The sequence below is a fragment of the Micromys minutus genome (genome assembly GCF_963924665.1).
Source record: "Micromys minutus genome assembly, chromosome: 1".
NCBI lineage: Eukaryota > Metazoa > Chordata > Mammalia > Rodentia > Muridae > Micromys > Micromys minutus.
In genome coordinates, this window is record NC_137969.1 from 83,683,231 (window position 1) to 83,707,394 (window position 24,164).

At 36.4% G+C, this 24,164-nt stretch overlaps 1 protein-coding gene across 2 annotated transcripts in view; it reads left to right on the plus strand.

Moving 5' to 3' along the window:
- Positions 1-24,164, plus strand: part of RASAL2 (RAS protein activator like 2) — a gene marked incomplete at its 5' end in the record, with an annotated part of 265,930 nt that overhangs the window by 106,659 nt on the left and 135,107 nt on the right. For both annotated transcript variants that reach the window (XM_080920457.1, XM_080920458.1), the window contains one exon: positions 10,317-10,440. In XM_080920457.1, coding sequence (XP_080776583.1) covers positions 10,317-10,440 — 124 coding nt within the window. The remainder of the gene's footprint in view (positions 1-10,316; positions 10,441-24,164) is intronic.

Here is a 24,164-nt window from a genome sequence, read left to right on the forward strand (position 1 = left end):
ATAATTAGAAGCTATCCGCTGAAATAAACCCGTATTTCCCATGTCACTTTTGGTAGCTGTGTTTTATCATAATAGTAAAAACCCTAAGTACGATAAAACCCAATGGAAGTACACTGAGTAGCGGAAAGGTTTTGATAAATTGGCAAATTAAAGTACAGGAAGAATAAGGACTTCATGGAAGTGTAGTGAGGTACCCATGAGCTAGCAATAGCAAGAAGCAGCCATAACTGTGGTCTTTAGCTCAGTGGATAAAAGCAGCATTTCTATAGGTCAGTGAATCATAATTGAATAAAAGGCAAAAGAACACAGCCTGTCCCAAATACTGATGGGCATCTAGGGAAGAAATAAAGGGAGAATAAACACCCCACCTCCCCTTTTTTGTTCTCTTTTTCTTCCCCCTCCCTTTTTTCTTTTCTTTATTTCGTTCCTTTTTTTTAAAATTTTTTTTTTTTAAATCAGTGTCCCTACTGGCCAAATCTTATTTGAAAGCAGAAGATTGTTTTGATATGTTCTGTAACGTCCAGCTTCTTGAAACCCATAAGAAAGCAATAAGCAGAGAGTGTCTTGGTCTGAGGCACATAGAATGTAACTCACATGGACATCATGTTCTAAGGGCAGATTCTACTCCTCTAGAGTATTGGTTCTCAACCTTCCTAATGGTGTAACCTTTTAGCATGGTTCCTCATGTTGTGGAGACCCCCAACCATAAAATTATTTTCATTGCTATATTTCATAACTATAATTTTGCTATTGTTATGAATCATAATGTAACCATCTGATATTCCTGTGGTCTTCGGTGTTGTTGAACCTGTTTAAATTTATCCTTATCTAGCTTATAAATGTTTGAGACTCAGACTATGGTTATTTTATTTGGCTCTAATCTACTTTTCTAACTGCTGGCCTGGCTACTTCCCCAGCAGAGCACACTAAATACTGGCTGTTTCACAGGGCCATGTGCTCATGGTTTATCTCCCCTTGCTTTATTGTCATAGTGGCAAGCATGCTGCCACGTAGGCCAGACATGGTGCTGGGGAGGTAGCTAAGCATTCTACACCTGGATCTGCAGGCAGTACGAAATACAGTGAGCCACTTGGCCTGGGTGAGCATCTGAAACCCCAAAGCCTACCCTCCAGTGAGTGACACACCAAGGTGTGACCATTAAGACCACACCTCCTAATAGGGCCACTCCGTGTGGGCCTATGGGTATCATTTTTATTCAAACTGCCACAAGTACTCCTTTCTGGGTCCTTTTCATGTTCTATAGAATATCATATGTTTTTCCTTTTTGTATGGGTGCGTGCATATGCATCTGTGGGAGGTTAGGGGGATGAATATTGGGAATAGAACCTAGGAAATCCTGCATACTAGTCAACTATTTTACCACTGAACTAAATCCTTAGCCCATTTATCTTCTGATATCTGTTATAAGTAATTTTAGATGTCATTCCCTTCATTTAACTCTTGCTTTAGGTCTGTATATTTCCACTTTTTGGCCTTATCTTCACTCATATTTTTCACCTCTTGAGACAATTCATTTTCTGCATTTATTCTACATTGTCTTTGTAGGCTCTCTTAACCTCATGATTGAGTAATACACTATTGTGCATATGTGCCACATTTTAAAAAAAAATCTATTTAGCTTTTGATGGATACCTGGTTTAGGTACTGGGAAATTTGAGAAGTCCCATCCAAGTTGCCAAATGTTTCCAGAGAAATCTGGGTCCCTTCTTGGGACTTTTAGTCTTCTTGATAAAATAAGATCAAGAACATACTCTGAAGGAAGCTAGAGAACAATTTTATTAAAATTTAAAAAAAAAATCCCAGAGCAAGCAAGCTACGAATCTCAGCAGCCACTCAGAGGAGGAAGATAGAGAAGAAAAAAGTTATTCTATTTGAGTCGAGTCAGCTTGGAGGGGTCAAGCCACATGGCAGAGAAGTTGCCCACATGGTGGGGGAGAACTTTAGAAAAGGAGTAAGGAAGTTCAGAGTACCAGAAAAAGCAAACTGCAAACTTAGGTGCTGGTCAACATCAGGAAGAGACAGAGAAAAAGAGAAGGAAGAAGAGAAAGAAAAAGTTAGGCCAACTCAGAAAGTTGGGAGACCCAGCAGAACCTCATGGTGGTTTGTAGGAAGTGGGTTTGGAGGTGAGAATTCTGGGAAGGAAAAGTACATTATTTCAGTAAAGGGACAGTTATTGCTCCTATTTGTTTAGCATTTAAGACTAATCTTAAGATGAATCTGCCTCCGGGTTGAGTGGTCCCTTGTCCAGGAGATTGCCTGGTCCAGCTGGATTAACTCTTTTATCTAGAGGTGGATTCTATTCCTTGGAGTAGGCAACAGCTTTCCCATTATGCGTCTTCAGTGCTTCCCCAATAGTCTGATTCTCTGTCTTAGCCATTGTGCTTAGTGTTGTAAACGATATGTGAGTGAAGAAAACAGTTATAGTAGTTTATTTTTCTCTGGTTAAATATTTAGTATTTTTATCTATAATTGCATGGCTTTAATGTTATAGCATTTGTCACCTTATAAAATAGTAAATAATGTATTATCTTATTATCACTTGTTCTACTTTAAGCTTTAAAAGAGGACTTTTTGTTTGGAGGTGTATCCCCCAGTGTTTATAAGTTTATGTTGAAAGAAGGAAGGGAGGGAAGAAAAGAAAGTAATTGTTTTGGGAGGTTTTCTTTTGTTTTGTATATAAATAATGGCCTTAAACTTGCTTGGTAAGCCCAAAATAACCTTAAACTTAAGATCCTCCTTATTGAGCCTCATAAATGTCAAGATTACAGGCATGTGCTATCACGCCTGACAGTAATTCCTCAGATTCATTTATGCATCAAAATTTGCAAAATAGCAAACAAAACAAAAAACAGTTTATAAACTTTGATCCCAGTATCTGATTCTTTCATACATCCTTGAGATCCCTTCCATCTTTTCCCCTGTGTTTAGTGTTAGTCCACTTGGTATTTTTACAACAAATGCTTGAGATACTGGACTTCCATGAGAAAAGGGTTACTTTAGCTCAGAGTTTTGGAGGTTCCACTCTGTGATCAGTTGGTCTCATTGCATCTGGGTGAATGATGGGGCAGCACATCATGGCCACAATGGATAAAAAAGCAGACTGGTTGCCTTGGGGCTGAGAAGCAATTCAAGAAGATGGAGTCAGTGGCCCATGCTACTTTTTGGGCATGCCACCTGCCCCACAAATCTAAAGACCCCTCAGTGGGCCCCACTTCTGAAAGTATTGACTATCTCCTGTGTATTATTGAACATCTAACACAGTGATGTAGTCACAAAGGAGCAGTCCTATTGCAGTATTTAAGGTAAATATAAAATCAATCTAGATAGAGTAGTAGTTTTACAGTGTACTGGATGTACTTAATGCCATTGAACTATTCAATTTTTAAATGCTAGATTTTATATGAATTTTATGCATTGTGTTTTAAAAATTATTATTGTAACTACAAGGGAAATTTTAAGTGAATTCTTAACATAGGTGAGTTAGGTTGATAGTAGAAAATATCAAAAAGCAGCTTAACAGAAATACCAGTATCTTGTCCATGTTTTAAGGGAGAAATAATAGCTTACCAGGAGGGAACAAGGGAAGACCAGTCATATATTGATAAATATATATCATCCAGAAACATTTGGCAAACAGTAAAACATTCCAAGCTTTTGGAACAGTTTGCAAAATAAAAAGTAATAGCTGCAAGAACCAACTAATCAAGAGCAGTGAAGTACATGATGAAGATTTCTGTCTTTGCCTTTTTAAATGGTCTAGATCATGGAAAGTATTTATTAGGTTAATGGATATTATCAGATTTGCCTCTCATCTTAGGGTTTTACAGCTGTGAAGAGAGAGACTAAGACCAAGGTAACTCTTATAAGGACAACATTTAATTGGGGCTGGCTTACAGGTTCAGAGGTTCAGTCCATTATCATCAAGGTGGGAGCATGGCAGCACTCAGGCAGGCATGGCGCTGGGGCAGAGAGTTGTACATCTTGTTTCAGAAGGCATACAGTTTCCTGGCAGCTACGAGGAGGGTCTACCCTCCCCCACTGTGACACCACACTTTCTCCAAGGCCACACCTCCTGATAGTATCACTCCCTGAGCCAAGCATATTCAGGCCACCACATTTCTTAAAAAATTCTATTGGTCATACGGAACAGTGAGTAAAGGAGAATGGAAACAAATAGTTGAACTAGAAAGAAGAATATTTCATTGAGCCAAGTAATGAATGATGAAAGGATGATTGAAACATTTGTTTAAAATAGAATCTACTGCCATATCAAGTCACAAATGTCTAAGTAAGTTTTTTTAAAAATGAGACCATTGTTGTACCTGTTACTCAAAGAAGTTTTATATTTTGTTAATTTTATTAGAGGAAATTATTGGAAATTCATTTTTATAGAATGATTGTGATATAATACTTTTTATCTTTTATTCACACAGAAGAGTTATAATGAGGATAATTTGAAACTTCTTGAGTAACTGACAGTTTCTTGAAAAGCTTAATGACTTTCTTACTAAAATGATCTCAAAAGGCTGTTTTAAAATCTAATCGCTTATTTTGGAAGTGTTTGTATCCGTGTTTAAAAAGAAAAATCAAAAGAACTCTGTAAGAATTTAAGCTGAATTCTTAGCCAGGTACTGCTGGAGTATGTGAAGGGTGTAACAGTATAGTATCAGTCTCCAGTGTGTGTGTGTGTGTGTGTGTGTGTGTGTGTGTGTGTGCGCGTGCGTGTGTGTGCACGCGCGTGCGTGCACACACACATGCACTTCAGTGCCCTCTTTTATGTCTGTGTGTTTCTTGTTAGATTGGATAAAGTCTGTTTGAGGGATGTGCATGAAAAATGTTAAAAATACCAAATACAGCAGAAGGGTAGATCTGGGCAGAGTGATGAAAGAGCAGTTTGCCAAAAATATCACCTTGAAAAATATCACTGCTTCAGTGAATTGCTTGTATGCAAATTGCATGGTAAGTTAACATTGCTTATGTGTTATGAAATTTATTTTCTTGATTAGGTCAAAGGAGAAACCCAAATGACTTGATCCAAAGCCAGTTCAGAGAGGGCTTATGAAGTATTTGAAGAACTCTTGAGTTTTATTTTTCCTTCACGAGATAAGACCATGTAAACTACAGACTAAGGAGCAGAGGGGAAATGATAGAGGAAACAAAAAGCAAAGCAAGACAAACATGCCCCTGTCAGGTACAGGGACAGAACAAAAACCAAGTTCGTACGTTCCTTTTAGCAACAGTAACCTATCTGAGTAAATCGAGCTCTGTTTTGTTAAAAGCTATTTCTGCTTTTTGTGGCTTGGATTTTCTTTAAAAAAGATTTGTTTATTAATTTATTTTATGTGTACACATGTTTTGTATGCATGTATATCTGCCCACCAGAAGTGGTCATTGGATCAATCCCAGAGGACTGCAGTTACAGATTGTTGTAAGCTGCCATGTAAGCGCTGGGAATTAAACCTAGGACCTCTGAAGGAGCAACCAAGGCTCTTCTTAAACACCAACCAATTTCTCTGGTCTCCATTGCGTGGAATTTTTAAGGCCAGATTCTGGTTGTGTAGGCAGCAAGGCAGTCATCATGTAATTTAAAATTTTTTCAATGTAATTTGCTTGAAGATGTTTTATCCTTATATATATTAATTGTAAGCAGCAGGTGGACTTATGTGCAAAACTGCTGAAAATTACCTGCTAATTAACCTGGGGTACAATACCTGGGGTGTAACATTCAGAATAATTTTCTAATCTTTTAACAAATGTAATGTTGTCCTGTTTGTGCATTTCTCTGTTAGAAATTAGAAGGCTAAAAACACAGTTCTTTTCTATACTAAACTTGGTGATGGAAAGAAGACAAAAAGTGAGGCTGGAGAGATGACTCAGTGACTAAAGGCACTTTTGGCTTATATATGCAAAGGGCCCATGTTCAGTTCCAAGCACAGTATTGTATGGCTCACAATAATCAGTAACTCCAATTGAGGGGATTATTTTACCCTTTGTGGATACACATACACATAAAATAGCTAAACAGATATTGTTAATCTTTGAGTAATAAATGAAAATTAGAAGATACTGATTTACTAAAGAACCTTGATTTTATTGAGTCTACTGGCAATGGAGGATTACCAAAGAATGCTTAATTAAGAGAAAGATTGACTTTAATAATTTTTATTTTAAAAAAATTTTCATTGCATATTATCTGTATTTTCATTTCAAATGTTATCCCCTTTCCTCCCACTCCCATACCCCCTCCTCCCTCCTCTCTCCTCCCTTTCCCTTCACTTGTTTCCATGAAGGTGCTCCCTCTTCCAACCACCCTCTCCACTCAGCACCTTGGCATTCCCCTACAGTGGGAAAACACACCTTCACTGGACCAAAGGCCTCTTCTCCCATTGATGTCAGACAATGCTGTCCTCTGCTACATATGCAACTGGAGCTATGAGTCTCTCCATGTGTGCTCATTGGCTGGTGTTTTAGTCCCTGGGAGTTGTGAAAGGTTTGGTTGGTTGATAATGTTCTTTCCATGGGGTTGCAAACCCTTTCAGCTCCTTCAGTCCTTTCTCTAGCTCTTTCATTGGGGTCCCCCTATTCAGTCCGATGGTTAGATGTAAGCATCTTCAACTGTATCTGTATGACTCTGGCAGAGCCTCTGATGAGGCATCCATGTCTGGCTCCCGCCAGTAAGCACTTCTTGGCATCAGCAATAGTGCTTGCATTTGGTAGCTGCATATAGGGTGGATCCCTAGGTGAGGCAGTCTCGGAATTATCTTCAATACCTGCTCCTCTATTTGTCCTAGTTTTCCTCCCGGGAGTGCTTTATTCTCCCTTCTAAGAAGGACTGAGGCATTCACATTCTGGCCTTCCATCTTTTTGAGCCTCATAAGGCCTGTGAATTGTTTCTTGGGTACTCAGAGCTTTCTGGGGCTAGTATCCACTTAACAGTGAGTACATACCATGTGTGTTCTTTTGTGACTGGGTTACCTCACTCAGGATGATAGTCTCTAGTTCCATCCATTTGCCTAGGAATTTCATGAAGTCATTGTTTCTAATAGCTGAGTAGTACTCCACTGTGTAAATGCACCACACTTTCTGTATCTGAACAAATAGATTTTTAAAACTGTTTTTGTCTTAGCAGAATGCTAAGATTTATGAACTCTTAATTTGGTTCATTTGAATGGAATGAAATTACCAATAAATTGGTGTCTTTAAAATACTGTATCTAAGGAGCAATCTTGAGTGTTATAATAATAAAGTATTCTTAAGAAATGTAGGGAGACTGGAGAAATGGTTCAGTGGTAGGAATACTTGCTTCCATTACAGAGGATCTGAGTTCAGTTGCCAGCATTCAGTTAAGGTAGTTTACAGCTGCTTTCAAACTCAGCTTCAGGGGCTCTCCCAATACTCTCTCCCAGCTTCTGTGGGCATCAGAGCACACAAGAATACAAGCACACATGTTCACATTAAGTGAATAAATGCATAAAGCAAATTTTAAAACATTTAAATTTAGAAGAAAAATCCTCATGGTATTCTCTTTTCTTTGAATCAAGAATAAAATTACCTAACTTTTCAGAATAAATACTTCAAATAAAGTGTATGATCATAGTTTAACTTTAAGCATTAGAAATGCAGCATCTATGTTAAAACTTGGAGAAAATAATTGACAATAAGTTTTGCGTACAAGTAGCTAAACTGATGTAGGATTTTATTTATTTTTTTATATTAGTGAAAACCAAGCAGATAGAACCAAGAGAAGTTTTTCATGGATATGGTCTTTATACATTTCAATAGTGGGGAATTACCTCCTCCTGAAACACTAAATAGTTAAGTTTTTTGCAATGTTTAAATGCTTATTCAGGTAATAGTCAATTGAAAAACCATTAGGTTAGTTGCTCAGTGATTCAATTTTTTCATTTTTAATTTACTCCCTTAGTTTTTACTTTTGAAGCAAGTAAAAGTTACTTTTGCTCTTTAGAATAAAATTCACTATAACCTTTCTGTGCCGCCCTTTAATTATTTAAGTAGAGATGGGGTAGTTTATTACTGACAGGGATGGATGACTTAGGTTACTGTTCATGGAGTTTTTGTATTACTCAGTACTTTAGGAAGAGTTTTTATCTTTGTTGATTATATCATCTGTCCTTATATTTTATCTTTCTTAATTCTGTCTTGATTTTTTAATGTACAAAGAGTAAGTTTAGTTAATGTAGTAGGGGAGAGTACTATTTTGTCGTGTAAAAAGTGTGCAAACGTTCAGTACTAAGGAGGTGCTTGGCTGTCCATTCTGTAGATGTTTCATAAGGAAGAGAAAGCTGTAAATCCTTGACCCCAGTTGCAGGAGTTGGATTACTGAACACTGCACAAGCCAGGTACTAGTCTACCTGCTTCTGCCTTGTTGGAACATTTGAAGTGATGCATATTGATGTTGTCCTTGGAATACCAGCTGCCGTTTTGGATAATCTTAATGTCTCTTCATATACAGGGTTAACAGTTTTCCCTCTAATGATTAGTGTTGCTTACTGTTAAAGACATTTTCCCCTGTGCAGATGAACACAATACCATTCTGCAATCCTTACTTTGTTACTTTTTTCTTTTACATTTACAGCACCGAGTGGAACAGGTTTTTTATCTGGTATAAGGAATAAATCCAAGTTCTACAGCCTTGCCCCTCTTAAAGATTATGTTTTTGACTCAGCACCAATGCCTGGAAAGACCCCTTCCCCCATGCTCTACTGGGCTCTCTTTGTAAACAATATATATGCTATATTTTCTTAGTAAGAATTAAGTGTTAGTCATTATTAACTACTATATCTTAAAAACGATCCAAGAAGGATAAGAAATTTATTACTGATTAGTTATTGACATACTTTACCAAACTAATACTATTTATGATGAAAGTTAGAAAATAATATTTGTAGGACTGAAGAGTTGGTTAGCAGCTAAGAGCACTGACTACTCTTCTAGAGGTCCTGAGTTCAAATCCTGGCAACCACATGGTGGCTCACAACCATCAGTAATGGGATCTGATTCTTTCTTCTGGTGTGTCTGAAGAGAGCAACAGTGTACTCACATACATAAAATAAATAAATAAATCTTTGTAAAAAAGTAAAACTATACTGAAGTATTTTGAAACATAACAGGTAATAGGAAAAAAAGTACAAAAGACATTCTTGTATTTTTATATGTTGTTCTGCTTTGTTAATTATTGCTAATGTCTTACTGTATGGAACAATAACATTTATCATAGATTTTTATGGGGAAAACACAGGGTTTTATACTAGCTATACTGTCAGGCCTCAGCTGATTTTCTGAGGCCTTGCACTTTATTTCCCATAAATGTGAGGAAACTATTAAGCCCCAACTCCACAAAGAAGAAACGTTAAGTCATGGGGGAAAAAAACCCTGCTGCACAGTTTGGTTTAAGTTCATAGTTTTCATTCACCTATGCAAATACTCGTTCAGTATGCTTCTGAAGCTATAGCAGAAAAATACATTTACTGTTATAGAAAGTCACTCCTTTGGGATTAAAATATATTGTTTTATCTTTATACCTGTACAAATGTCTATATATATTTATACTAGAAATACATTTTATTAACTATATTTAACTATTTGATTCTTATGCTGAATAAAAGTTGCATTATCTTCTTTAAAATCTTCAACGAAACCAACTTCATTTTCATAGAATTTTTGAAGCTTTAGTTTTATGGTCAGCTTTTCTTTTCAGTATTTGCCTTTTTGAATATTGGATAAAATTAAAGCTTCTAAGCTCATTTCTGATTCAGAGAAGTATCAGTGAATCAGCTGAAGCCTGAAAATCTAGCTATTATAAAGCCTTTATATACTGTTTTTCATATATATATATATATATATATATATATATATATCTGTAATAAATTTTATAAGTTACATATAGAGAGACATTAACATCAGTAATTAATAAAACTTAATAAAACAAAACACCATATAAAGTTACTGGAATCCCCCCCTCCCCCGGCTTTTATTTGTGTGGGTGTTTTGTTCTCTGAACTCCCAGGGCCTGTTCACACCCAGATAGGATTTGTACAGACTCTAGGTCAGCTAATTTACATACTTGTCTTTCCTGATCCTTCTGTTTTCTTTCTAAAGAATAGTTTCCTGCAAAGGGGTTGGTAATCCTTTAACATCTGTTTTACTTCAGGTCTACATTTCTCCTACTTTCAAATCTCGTTACACACTACTGTCTTCATTAGTTAAAAACATCAATCAATAAGAAGGTGCTTAGACATGTTCATTGTTTTGTTTTCTGTCTTGTGGCTAAATAGGTACCTGTGGAAGGACAGGATCAACAGACAGATTCTACCAAAGGGCGATGTCTGAGGAGAACCGTCAGTGTTCCTTCAGAGGGTCAGTTTCCTGAGTACCCACCAGAGGGCACCACTAAACTAGGTAAGCTAAAGAAAGAAAAAAATGTCTACATTTTATTGGATGACTTTTGCCACTGCTACAGTAAAATATTGTGTGTTTCTCCTTAAACCACTGCATTCAAATCAATACAGTCCAGATTTAAAGTTCATCAGAGTTATAGCCAAGCAGCAAGAGTTGATATCTGCTAATAAAATGTATGTGTGCTACCCAGTAAGCGTGCTATTTGGTGTGGCAGGTTGATGGCATATTCCTGTAATGTTGCACAGCTCTGTTTTTAGAGCATTGGCAGTATTGTTTCAGGCACTGTGTGAGTGGCTGAGACACACCCTTTTTGTAGCTGCTGATGTTATCTTGGATGTTGGAGTAGGCTAATTTAACTTTGCATGGTCTATATGAATTATTTTCAGACCCATGGTTTGTGTAGATGATGGGGAAAATGTTAGCCTCTCCATTTCAGATTGAGGATAGCTCAGTTACAGAATACCTGTCTAGCATTTGATCCCACTGTTCCACAATCAATACCCCCCAAAAAGAGCCAGCCTTTTCCCCATTTTATATTCTATAAATCATTTTACGTTCTGTTATTGTTTCACAATATTTAAATAATTAAACTGGAATGATAAAGGAATACACAATTTAAAGTAATCAAGCAATTTGAAAAATAGGACCTGCTTTGAGGTTTTTATTTTACATTATTATATATTTAATGAACCATAAACATTTATTCCTGGATACATGGTAAGTAAATAAAATCATTTGTTGTTTCTATGGTAGTGGTCAGTATCTATAATTTTCTGGTTTGTGTTGTGTTTTCTCACAAACTTTTTGTTGTCTAAATGTATTTTGGAATTTACATGTTTTTTTACATCTATTTTTTATATTGTCTTATAAAACTTTTTGCCTTTTAAAACTATTAGGCTAGCAAATATTCTCTCCCACATTGACTATTTGAAGAAACCATATTCTAGCCATTGTGTTTTCTTTGAGCCACTTCAGCATATGTTGAAGCTGCTTTGGGTCCTGGACTGTGAATGTTTATAGCCTGTTTTATTTCACATGCACTGATATTCTGTATATACTATATACAAACTGGCCAAGAGCCACCATCTCTCATTTCCTCTTTCTTATTGTTTCTGCTGTATTGAAAAGTGCTTAGGTTTTTAAGGAAGTATAATCATCATCTGAAGAGTTATTACAGAGTTCAAGAAGTGACAACAAATGACTATATAGCGAACTGTGAAGTATCTGTGTATGGTGTTCCAGGTACTATGCCTAAAGATAAAATAAGATGGCAGCTAACAAAGGTACCTTTTTGTGAGTCAGTTTTTGGCTTTGATTCTGGACAGGCCTGGCGGTTGTTCTGACTGATGAGACTTGCTGATAATTTTCAGAGTAGTAATCCTAAAATTAGCACTAAAATTGACCCGATTAATATGAGAGTGGCAAAGTTTATCTCTGAAGAGATTCTTCTCTTTCTTGTCAGTTAAATCTTGAATTGGATAGCCTGTTTTATTATTCTTTCCTAGTGAGTTTCATTTAGGCAAGTTACCTTCTGTCAAATGTTGCTTTGAATACTTACGTTTGTAACATTTGGGGCTATTTTAAGAATAAAAAAAGAATATAGTAGGATTTTAGTATTTTTTTTAACTTAAGATAGAACAAATACATGTAGAAATAAAACTAAGTATTTAATATTAATTGTTTTTACGGTATTTGTATATGCTGGCAAATAGTCATTGAAAAAATTAGTATGCTTAGTAGACCATTACAAGACATAACTATCCGTGCTAGGGCAAAGAAATATAATGTGGTGTGCAAAACCTCTACACAGAAAAGTTGTAAAAAAGATTGAAATAAATGAAAGTCTAGGAGGTAGAGCTGTGCTGAATGTTTGGGAGCTTGTGTAACATGCGTGAAAGAATGAGTTTAATTCAGGCCGGGAAGAGAGAGAGACAGACACACACAGAACACTACTTTTGTATATTAGAAAAAAGTATTATTTCATTTCTCAGGATCAAAATTAAAGAATATTACTTTTCCAAGTTACCATATGGATTCTTAATTTCACTTAGAAATGACATAGACCAGGAATAGGTAGGATATCTGGGAATAGTGGTACATACTTTTAATGTCTACAGTTTGTAAACAGAGGCAGATGGATCTATGTGAGTTCAAGGGCAGCCTGGTCTTCATAGCAAGCTTCAGGCCAGCCAGGACTGCATAAGAAACACTGTCTCAAAATAAACAGCAACAAGAAACAAAAGTAAACCAGGGTACAAGAAAACAAAACAATAATACTTAACCTCTTGAATAAGATTAAAAATTTTGAAATTGTACTTTTATGTAAGATGTATATTATAACAAAGTGCGCCATGTGAAATAGTGAGGGGTTATTCTTTTCAGCTGCTGTTGTCCGGTCAGTCAGATAATATTCATGAAGAGAAAGGGCATGTGTGTCTTCACTTCTTCCCTAAGTCATTGACAGAACCGTTTCAAATGTACTGTAGGTCTGAAAAAGAGAAGTAACATGATGGGCTTGTAGAATGGTGTTGCACTGATCTTGAATAGAGAGCAATGTCTTTAAAGTAACACCAATCTTTAGGGAAATAACTGATTGATTCAGTTGATAAAGGTTAGAAACTATGTATTAAAACATCATTAAGAAAGTCAAAGTGTGGAGCAGGACAGTGCGTTTCTAAAGATCTAAGAGAGGAAAGGGTTAACCTGATACTCAGGTTTCCTAATGGAACCTGAGAGAATTGGCATTGTATTTACTGAAGAGTTCACTGAACAGTACACCCAATGATGCCTGCATCCCAGTCATTTAAATGAAGCTTCAAGTTGCAAAACTAATAAGTAGTGTTAGATGACAGGGTAGTGGTTAGTTTTAGGGAGCAATATGACAAGCTCCTGGGGAGCTTTCAGTGTCCCTTTTGTTAACTCATGCGGTACCATACAGCTTATGTCTGTATGGGGCAATCTGCTAATCTCAACTTTATTCATTTGACTTGTATGAGTGTTAATTTAACAAATTTGGGGGAGGGGTAGCCAAAGATCATGTTGTCAAATAGATGGATTAAATAATCGGACAAGAGAGGATAGTTAAGAACTACCATCACCTCTGTTACATGCTACTAAGGGGAAATTACAATAAGGACTAAAAACAAATTGTCATGAGATTTAGCAACATTAAGGTTCTTACTGCATGGTATATAGGAGCAGAAGTCATACTGAAATGGCTTGAGAAGATAGTATTTTCAGAGATGAAAGTGAAGCAAGAGGAGACAGTTCACTTTAGATATTACTGTCAAGGGATAGCAGGTTGATAGATAGATACTCCATAAATACCGAGTGACTGAATGAGTAAAGGAAGATGAATGAGGAATAAAGATGGAGAAAGATAAAGGACAGGTATGTCTGTTAATCAGTCATGGTGACAGTATTAGTGTAGTAATGTTAATGATTATGCCATTTTGTCTTTCTTAGAACTTAAAGCAGTTTGTAGGCTGGTCCCATACCTCTGGTTCTAAATTTGATGAGCCACCAGGAAGTGTGCATATTAGGATTTACATTAATTTTGAAAAGATGCTATTTTAAGGTGTTCCTTCTGTGTATGCTTTATTACAGTTTAATAATGACCAAAATTCCATTAATCTCTAGAGTTAGAAGAAAAGGTCTATTAGGTGGATATGATTTTTAAAAACCTATTGTCTCCACTATCCCTGAAAGGTGAAATTGCACTGCATTTTCCTAATAAGGTCATTCTACTGAGAATTTCCCAATCAACTACAAAATGTAATTAACAGCATAAATGAGATGAAGGAGGAAAAGTGTTTCCTTAAAAATTCGGTTGCCTGTTTGGAATGGAGGGTGGTGGTTTATTTGTTTGTAGGGTGGTGGCTTATTTGTTTGTTTTAGATGATCATTTTAGTAACACTTAGATATTTAAGTTTTAGAATCCATTGTAGGCTCTAGGGTTAGAATTGGAAAAAATATGTATATAAACCAAGATTTTGTGGGCTTGTTTTCTACTAAGGAGTCATAGAGAGTGAGCCATTGATTCTTACTCTTCACAATGCCTTAATAGCAAACGTGCAGGAATGGGGATCCAGAGACACGTCAGGATGCCATTACAGTCTCCTGGACAAGAATGATAGCAACCTGAGTATTGACTTTCACTCAGTATTAGTCTCATGTTCAGCAGATTCCAACATGGATTTTGTTCCATCAAATACTCTTTTAAAAAAGATATATTTACTTATGCATGCGTGTTGTCTGCATGAACATTTGAACATAATCACTTGATATATATTTTTTAATTTAAAATATGATGTTCAAACTGTTCAGAGTTTTCAGAAATGAACTGGCTTCTTCAGATAACAGTATTCCTTGTCTACAAACAGTAACAATAACCACAGGAACATAAGAGCTGGAATTTAGTAAATATTCATTTTTAGTGTAACTGTAACCTATGAAGCCATCCTTCATAATTAATTAAGAAATAATTTTGTCATGCAGACCTCTGGAAATAGAGGAAGGTAAAGGTTTAGCAATGGACAGTTTTATAAGCTTTCCATTTCTTGATACTGCCATATAGTACTTACTGGTATTTATCATACATAGATCATAAGCAACCCGGCATTTCTGTTATGTGCACTTACTCCCTAAAGCATGTCAGTTGTAATGGAACACTGACATTCTGCAAGCCAGCATGATACAGAGCTATCGGGCATGCCAGGTGAAAAGAAGAGCCTTTCTAATTTTCTCTCTTGTCCTCTATCCTGGCACAATAGATTGTTGGTTTCTGTGAAGGTGACTAAGGGCACCTTTCATTAAATTATCATGCAGTTTGCAGTTATTTTATAGTTTTCCAGCAGATGGCAGTAAAATGTCTCAAATAGAGGACAATTTTATTTCTGTCCTTTCTATAGACAGGGTTGTTGTTCGCAGTTTGCACATTCAGAATACAGGGATTGTACATAAGAACAAGGTAGAGCTTTCTAAAGTGAACTAGCCAGGCACTGCTAATGTATTATCATGTTAGTGTATGCCAGTTGGTAATGTTCGTACACATTAGCAATCAGTCATGGGTCATGTCCTCTTTCCCATTTCACTGCTTTTTCTACTTACATATCCAATTATGTTTTAACGGAGGACAGGGAATAAACACAAACAAATCCCCAGAATATACAAATTTTTGAGATACCAGGCCAGGAAAGTTATGAGCAAGTTACTTCACCATATGCAGTGTGAAAAGAGACAAATATTTGAACATTAAAGAATAAGACTGTTCTTTCTCCCCTCAGTCACTACCCTCAAGCAAATGTTTAGACTGACACTCTCCTGTGAGCTTAATAGCGGAGGAGGAGAGACATAATTCTGTTCCTTAAAATTAGCAAACATGAAAATGAAAGACAGTAAAATAAGCAAACAAACAACAGAAAAACAAAAGTTAAAACAATTGTCAACTGGAAATTAAAATTTTTTTCTCTATTTTCAGAAAGATAACCTACTATATGCATGTTGCAGGCTATTTCATCACACCATGAAATAAACCTATTTCTAGTTGTGGTGTGGTTTAGCCCTTAGCATACACTTTTAATTCCGTGGTTGGAAAAAGACACACCCTTAGTATATACCCTTAGTCCCAAACAATAAAGGTAAGTTAGTTTGTAGAAGGAAGCACTCATGTTTTAAAGTGATGTCTAATTGAATGGCAAAGTGATGAATCAGAGAAAGATTTGGCAGAGTAGGATGCGCCCCTCTCAGAACAGAGGAAAGAGGCAACACAAGAGGGAGATGGGACAGCAGCAGCTTTACAAACACAGGTTGAAGAGAAAACTGATTAGAGACAGATAAAAAGACACGGAGCCAGAGAATGAGAAGGAGCCAGAGGATTAGAACAGATTCTCAGTTAGTTTGAGGCCAAGCAGAGCAAAAAGTCAAAGGCTGAGTCAGAAACCAGATTGAATCAGTCAGTTTGGAGAGGAGTTTGAGCCAGAACAGATGAGTTGACAAGCCAGCCAGAGTTCAGAAAGAGCGAGGAAGGGAGCGCTTATACAACAATAAATCTCAGAGGCTGAAAACATTCTAGGCCTAGATTAGATTGTATGGAGTCTAGAAGCTTCCAGGACTGGGCCTAAGTTAGCAGATGGATGCAATAAGCCTGGGAGAGAACATTTACATCAGCCAAGCAAAAGATTCATTTACATATGCATGTAATGAGAACTGAATACAGTGCAGAACACTTCTCTTTTCTGTACTTTTATTTGATACAAAAATGTAACACAGGACATACTAATGGAATTGGATTTTAATATCCATATTTATTGCAGTTTAAAAGCAGGCTAAACATACCCATGTCTTCAAACACTTGTCTATTTTTAATGATGTAAACTTTAAAATCTTTTCTAGCTTTCTGAAATCTAGAGTGAAGTATTTTCAGCTGTAGACATCATACTGTCTAAAAGTACACCTGAACTCACTCCTCTCTAACTGTGACTTAGTACCCTTTGGCCAAGAACTCTCTTATCTATGTAGCCTACATAAACACAAATCTACATGGAACTTTATTGAAAGCAAATCTTTTTTATTCTACTGTAATTGAGATTATGTGTATTAGAAAATTAGACAGAAATAAAACCTGAAGTTTTCAGCCACATCCTGTCAACTGACTCAACAAGGATGTCCTTATATGGCATTAGGTAAATACTTTAGATAAACACCCCTGCACAGTTTAACTCATAATTAGAATCTTCAAAAGCTAACTACATAAAGGTTATTAGTAGAATAATGGTTGCCTTATGTGTGGGGGTGGGTTTGAAGGTTATACGGTATGAGGACAATTAGAGGAGAAGAATAAGTTACTAGGTTCTATAGTGCACCAGGGTAAACAAAGTTACATAGAACACTTTGTTTATCTTTACATAGTCAAAAGAGGATTTTAAATATTGTCATATAAAGAAATGATAAAACATTAGGGCGATGAATATTCTGATTATCCTGAGGTGATCATTACTTTGTATATATGTTAACTAAACATAACTTTCTACGTCATGAATACAGACAAGTATGTCAACCAAAAGTAAAATGTTTAAACTTGGGATTGTATTTCAGTTGGGAGATTGCTTTTCTAGCATGTACAAGAAACTGAGTTCAGTCTCTAGAACCATATGAAACTGAGTGTGGAACACGTGACTGTCATCCTCAGGATGCCATACTCAGGGTAGTATATAGTAAAGACTATATGACATGTCTTTTTAAAAAATCAATAGTGATGATGGTAATAATAATAATAATAATAAAGATTTTACTATGCATGGTGTTAATTCCTATAGTTTTAGCACTGAAGAAATTGAGATAGGATGATCACTATGTTCATGACCATTCAAGACTACTAAGTATCCTGTCGTTAATTTTTAAAACTTTTATTGATCTTTGTGAGTCCCGCATCATGTGCTCCAATCCCACTCATCTCCCTGTTCCTCCATAACTACCCTTCACCCACACATACACATGCGTGTGTTATGTGTGTGTAAAAGATGTAGTCATATATTTAAAATATGAGGCTAACTATCAAAACATAGCTAAGGAGGGATAAAAGTGGTTTCCTCCATGAAGAAAATTAGGTTGGGGGCTGGTGAGATTGCTCATCAGGTACAGCTGCCTGCTACCAAGCCTGACTACGTGGATTTCTGGGACCCACATGGAAAAAGGAAAGAATAAATTGTCCTCTGAACACGCACACACACTTACAGATACTCTAAAATATAGTTCAGAAGCAATTTTAAGTTGTTTAAACATAGGGCTGTAGATTGTTTTGGGTTTTGGCAACCTATATAGAACCAATGAACTATAAACTATATACATATTTGATTAACATAAGTTTATATACTGCTCATAGAGAAGAGTGTCACTTAGACCATAGATGCAAATTAAAGCAAATTAGAACAATACTGAGCTGCTAATTTTTACACATGAAATAACAAAATATGTTTTCTGGGAGGATAGGAAGAAATAAACATGACAGTCCATTAATGCCAAATTGCTTTTTCAGAGGGTAGCCATGTGGTATACATAAACTCATGCAAGCTCATACGTATCCTCATAAAAGTAATAAGTAAATCTTTAAAGTGGAAACTTTAATTTTGGTAGCTTAATATTACTTACTAGGCTCATGGCTATTAATACTTGTAAAACTGATAAAATGACAAATACTTTTTCCAATTTTTGGTTACTTCACATTATAAACATAATAAAACATAATAAAATTATTACTTACCAGGGTTAGAAATAGGCATTCTCAGGTGTCATGGTGTGAGAAAAGCTTGCTGTGAGTCTGTAGACCATGTGTGACTTTTAATGTTTGAATTCATTATTAGAAATGTGAACAATCAGAAAGATAGGTTGAATCACAGGCACAACATTTATGATTCATAGAACACTTGCCCTGTATCCTTTGCTAAGTTTTATTTAGGAAAGGGGCAAGGAGAGCAAAATGTCCCTTATAGCATCCCCAAAGCATGAACAGAGGATATTTTTCTAATCTTTAGATTAAAATAATCTAAGCATGTCAGGAAGGTTTAGCCAGATATAGTAAGTGGCGCTTGCCTTTTAATTTCAGCACGAGGGAGCAGAGGTGCACAAATCTCTACATTGTGAGTTCCAGGACAGCCAGAGGTACAGAGTAAGACCTCGTCGAAAACGAACAAACAAATAAAATCTTGTGTTCAGTATTTCACTTGCTTTGGCTTTTCTGTCCAGTTAATTTCACCTGTTTTCAAGTTTCCAGAAAATCATGTCTTTATGAATAGCTTTTAAATTTCTATTTCTGACTTCTTCTTTTTCTAATCAGACCTGTAATCCTAGTTGGATCCCCTGGACATCTCTCCCAGCATGGTCAAAACCATTATCCTGTGCTTCATCCTTTCCTAACTTCATAACCAGTTCTCATGTGGTAGCTGTCTGTTAATACGACTCCTGTATTACTTCTACCTCAATTTCTTCCATTTTAAAAAAATTTAAAGTTTATTTGGCATTTCCTTACAGGACTAGTTGAATTCTATTTCTTTGTTTTAACATAGCTATCTTAGGTTCTGGTCTAACTGGACTGCTTCAGTTTTTCCAGGTAGCCTCAGCCACAATGGCATTTGCTCACTTTGGCCATTAATCTGCAGTGCCTTACTCTGCTCTTCTACCTTTACCATGACCCCCTTTATATGGAAATGTGCTCTGTCCTAAGGCCCAGGTCATCTCTTGGCAGTTTTTCCCTTCATTCCGCCAATCATCATTCTCCAGTATGAGACTTTACCCTTGCTAAATTCTACTAATATTTGCATGTGTACCCTTTTCATTAAGTTGTTCGTATGTATCTTTGTTACTAGATGGGACCTGGTACATGATGAGAGGACTGTGATTTAGGCACTCAGATATCACTACAACAGCTGTCAGGTTGTCCTGAGGTTAAGGACAGGTTAAGCAGGTAGTGCAGTTGCATGCAAGACATACACTAAACCTATCTTGGAGCTCTCAGAAAGCATTCTATATCTCATGAGATTGTCCTTTCCATTTTTATTTGCATAGTTAGAGAATTTTTTTTCCTCTAAAGTACAGGAATAATGCAACAGTCTGTTGTATGAAGGTAGAAAGGGGGTGGAGTTATGATGTACTTTGAGATTTATTATAGAGACTTGACCTAGATCTACAAGGATTGGAGTCTTTTCAGAAAGGAAAAGGAAACTACATGATTTGGATAAGTTGAGCAAAACTACCTAAGTTTCAGTGCAGGCTGACATCCACTTCCTCTTGAGTGCCTCTTCTTCCTATCCTACCTCTGAGATTCAGATGTATATATTAGGAACCAGAAGTAGGAGTAGAGAACTAACAAAACAGCACATTGGTGTCAATTAAAATAAGAGAAAGATGTACTTCAAAGCCCCACATGATTAAGAATACATTTAGCAATTACATAGAGTAGCTACAGAATTCTACAGTGGTAGATATGGCTCCTGGGGGAGGGAGGGGAAATGCTTGAAGACTAGGAGAAAAGTTGTCCTCTTCTGATAATTATTTGACATCAGTGACATAGCATGGGGAGCAAAGTCAAAGATGAGTTTTATTTAACTTGGTTAATAAATTAGATTATGTTTTATTATGCTTTCTTGGGGTTTGACAATGACTCTGAACCATCATTACATTAAGGCTGAAACAATAGCTTTCAAGTCTATTGCAATTCTTTTGGATATATCAAATCTGCTTAACAGTTTCCACAGAATTTGAAAGCTTTCAAAAGCAAGTTTTCTAGCAGATTGCTGGTGTGTCTGTAGCAGGTGACTATTCAACTCTTTCTTTCCATTTGCCACTTCATAGTCTTTCAGAAACAGAAAACAAAGACAACTGACAACATGGACTCCAACCAGTACAGGTGTAGATACTTAATCTATCCAATGTTTAAGGCAAGCACAACAATTTAGATTTTTTTTTTTGGCATACTATATTATATATATGTATTCTAACATGTTATGACAAATAATCAAAATGCCATATATTTGATGATGAAACTTCTCATAATAAAGCAATATATTGTGTGTGTGTGTCTGTGTGAAGAGAGAGAGAGAGAGAGAGAGGAGAGAGAGAGAGACAGACAGACAGACAGACAGACAGACAGACAGACAGAGTAAAAAAAGTCAAATGCTTATCAAAACATTAATTTGGTGCAACTTTATTATTTTTCTCAAATGTTTCTCTCAACATTCTATGCTAATACTTAGCAATATTTATGTTAATATTTATTATACTTTTATTAAGTCTTTGTTGACCATTTTATGTACTAAACTGCCTTTATTAAAGAGGATAGTTGGGGAGTATTACTGGATACTAAAGTTAAGGCATTGATTTTTATTATAGGTCCATGTTACTGCAGATTGTTCGAAGATAACTAGTACACCTTGTACAAGCCTGTCAGAAGTTATTTCATTAGATAAGCTTAGGATACCAAATATGACAGGAGTGAATAGAAGAAAACTAAGTTTTGTGTTACGATGTCTTAGCATTGCACTTGGAATGTGTACCAAATTATGGAAGCTCCTGGGTCTATTCACAAGAGTTCCATTTGTTTTCTTCCTTGGGGAATTTACAGTGTCATCATTTCTATCAAAGCATATATGACCATAATATAGATCATGTGCTGTCTTATTTTTAATATTCTGTGGATAGAACAGAGTAGTAGTAGTCTTGGTAAAATGGAGCTTATTTTAACAAGATTTGAGTTTTTAATATTCTGCTGTAATGGTTTGTATTCTGTTTAGTGAACACTTTAAAAATATTGCCTAGTGAAAGAAACAGTTCTATAGATGTAAGCAAAAGAAGACTTCAGAGAATTTAAGATGATAATAGCTTGAGAGTTCTAGTGCATGAAAAAATCAGTAAAGGTATTTATACCCTTTTTATGGAACAGAGTATTATTTTAAAGGAGTCATGAATGATAAAAGTTGCTCTTATTTTATTTTATTTTTTTACATTTTTTATAACATTTTTCCTCCTCCCTTCCTCCCTCTTTCCATTCCCACAAGGCAGATGCTCTGATTATCCCTCTTAGTTTTTTAATATGTAGGGAAAACACGGCACTATTGGTCCACGATCTCAAACTTGGTAACTGGTCAGCTGATGTTTGGACCTACTGATTTGTCCTGAGGTCAGACCTACCCACCGTGTTCTTTTACATACTAATACACTGAGGATTCTAATTAAAGTTCTGAGGCTAGAGAGACAGCACTTGCTCAGGATGTTCGGTGCCCTTTCAGAAAAGTCCTTCCTTCAGAAACCTGGTTCGATTCCCAGATTTAATTCCCAGTACTTAAATAGAATGGCTCACAATGACCAGTAACTCCAGTTCCAGGGGAACTGATACACCTTTCTGGTTATTATTGGCCTTTGTGGCTGTATGTGCACACGTGCACCTACAAACAAACACACACAAGTGCACAGAACCAACATTTAAAGTGTCAGAATTCTGTGTTCTTCGTCCCTGTGAAATTATCAATATTTGAATATCTTACAAATGAGAGTTCACAAGCCATTTTTCTGTCTTACTATTACATAGTGGGAAGAATGTGTAGTTTTTTATTAAAAGGTATAGAAAGAGACTCTATATAGGTTTTAGTTGCTGTTGGTTGTCACATAAAAAACTGATGAATATCATCTGTGAATTGTTTCTTGAGTATTCCGAGCTTTTGGGGCTAATATCCACCTATCCATGAGTATACACCATATGTGTTCTTTTGTGAGTGGGTTATCTCACTCAGGATGATAGCTTCTAGTTCCATCTATTTGCCTAAGAATTTCATGAAGTCATTGTTTTTAATAACTGAGTAGTACTCCATTGAGTATATATACCACATTTTCTGTATCCATTCCTCTCTTGAAGGACATCTAGGTTCTTTCCAACTTCTGGCTATTATAAATAAGGATGCTATGAACACAGTGGAACATGTGTCGTTGTTATATGTTGGAACATCTTTTGGGTCTATGCCCAGGAGTGATATAGCTGGGTCCTCAGGTAATACTATGTCGAATTTTCTGAGGATCCGCCAGACTGATTTCCAGGGTGGTTGTACCAGCTTGCAATCCCATAACAATGGAGGAGTGTTCTTCTTTCTCCACATCCTCACCAGCATCTGCTGTCACTTGAGTTTTTCATCTTAGCCATTCTGACTGGTGTGAGGTGGAATCTCAGGGTTGTTTTGATTTGCATTTCTGGATGACTAAGAATGTTGAACATTTCCTCAATTGAAAATTCTTTGTTTCGCTTTGTACCCCATTTTAAAAATAGGGTTATTTGATTCTCTGTAGTCTAATTTCTTGAGTTCTTTGTATATATTGGATACTAGCCCTTTATCAGATGTAGGATTGGTAAAGATCTTTTCTCAGTCTGTTGATTGCCATTTTGTCCTAATGACAGTGTCCTTTGCTTTACAGAAGCTTTGCAGTTTTATGAGGTCCCATTTGCGAATTCTTGATCTTAGAGTATAAGCCATTGGTGTTCTGTTCAGGAAAATTTCCCCTGTGCCTATGTGTTCTAAGCTCTTCCCCAGTATCTCTTCTGTTTCAGTGTTCCTGGTTTTATGTGGAGGTCTTTGATGCACTTGGACTTGACCTTTGAACAAGGCGATAAGAAAGGATTTGCATTCTTCTACATGCTGACCACCAATTGAGCCAGCACCATTTGTTGTAAATGCTGTCTTTTTCCCACTGGGTGGTTTTAGCTCCTTTGTCAAAGATCAAATGACCATAGGTGTGTGGGTTCATTTCTGGGTCTTCAATTCTATTCCATTGATCTACCTGCCTGTGTCTGTACTAAGAAGGAAGACCAAAGTGTGGGTGCTTCAGTCCTTCCTATTTAGGGGAACAAAATACTCACAGGAGGAAATATGGAGAAATAGTGTGGAGTAGAGACTGGAGGAAAGGCCATTCAGATATTGCCCCACGTGGGGATTCATCCCATATACAGCCGCCAAACCCAGACACTATTTCGAATACCAAGTGCATGCTTGACAGGAGCCTGATATAGCTGTCTCCTAAAAGGCTTTGCCAGAGCCTGACAAATACAGAGACAGATTCTTGCAGCCAACCACTGGACTGAGAATGGAGTTCCCAATGTAGGAATTAGAGAAAGGACTGAAGTAGCTGAAGGGGTTTGCAACCCATAGGAAGAACAACAATATCAACCAACCAGACCCCTCCCCAGA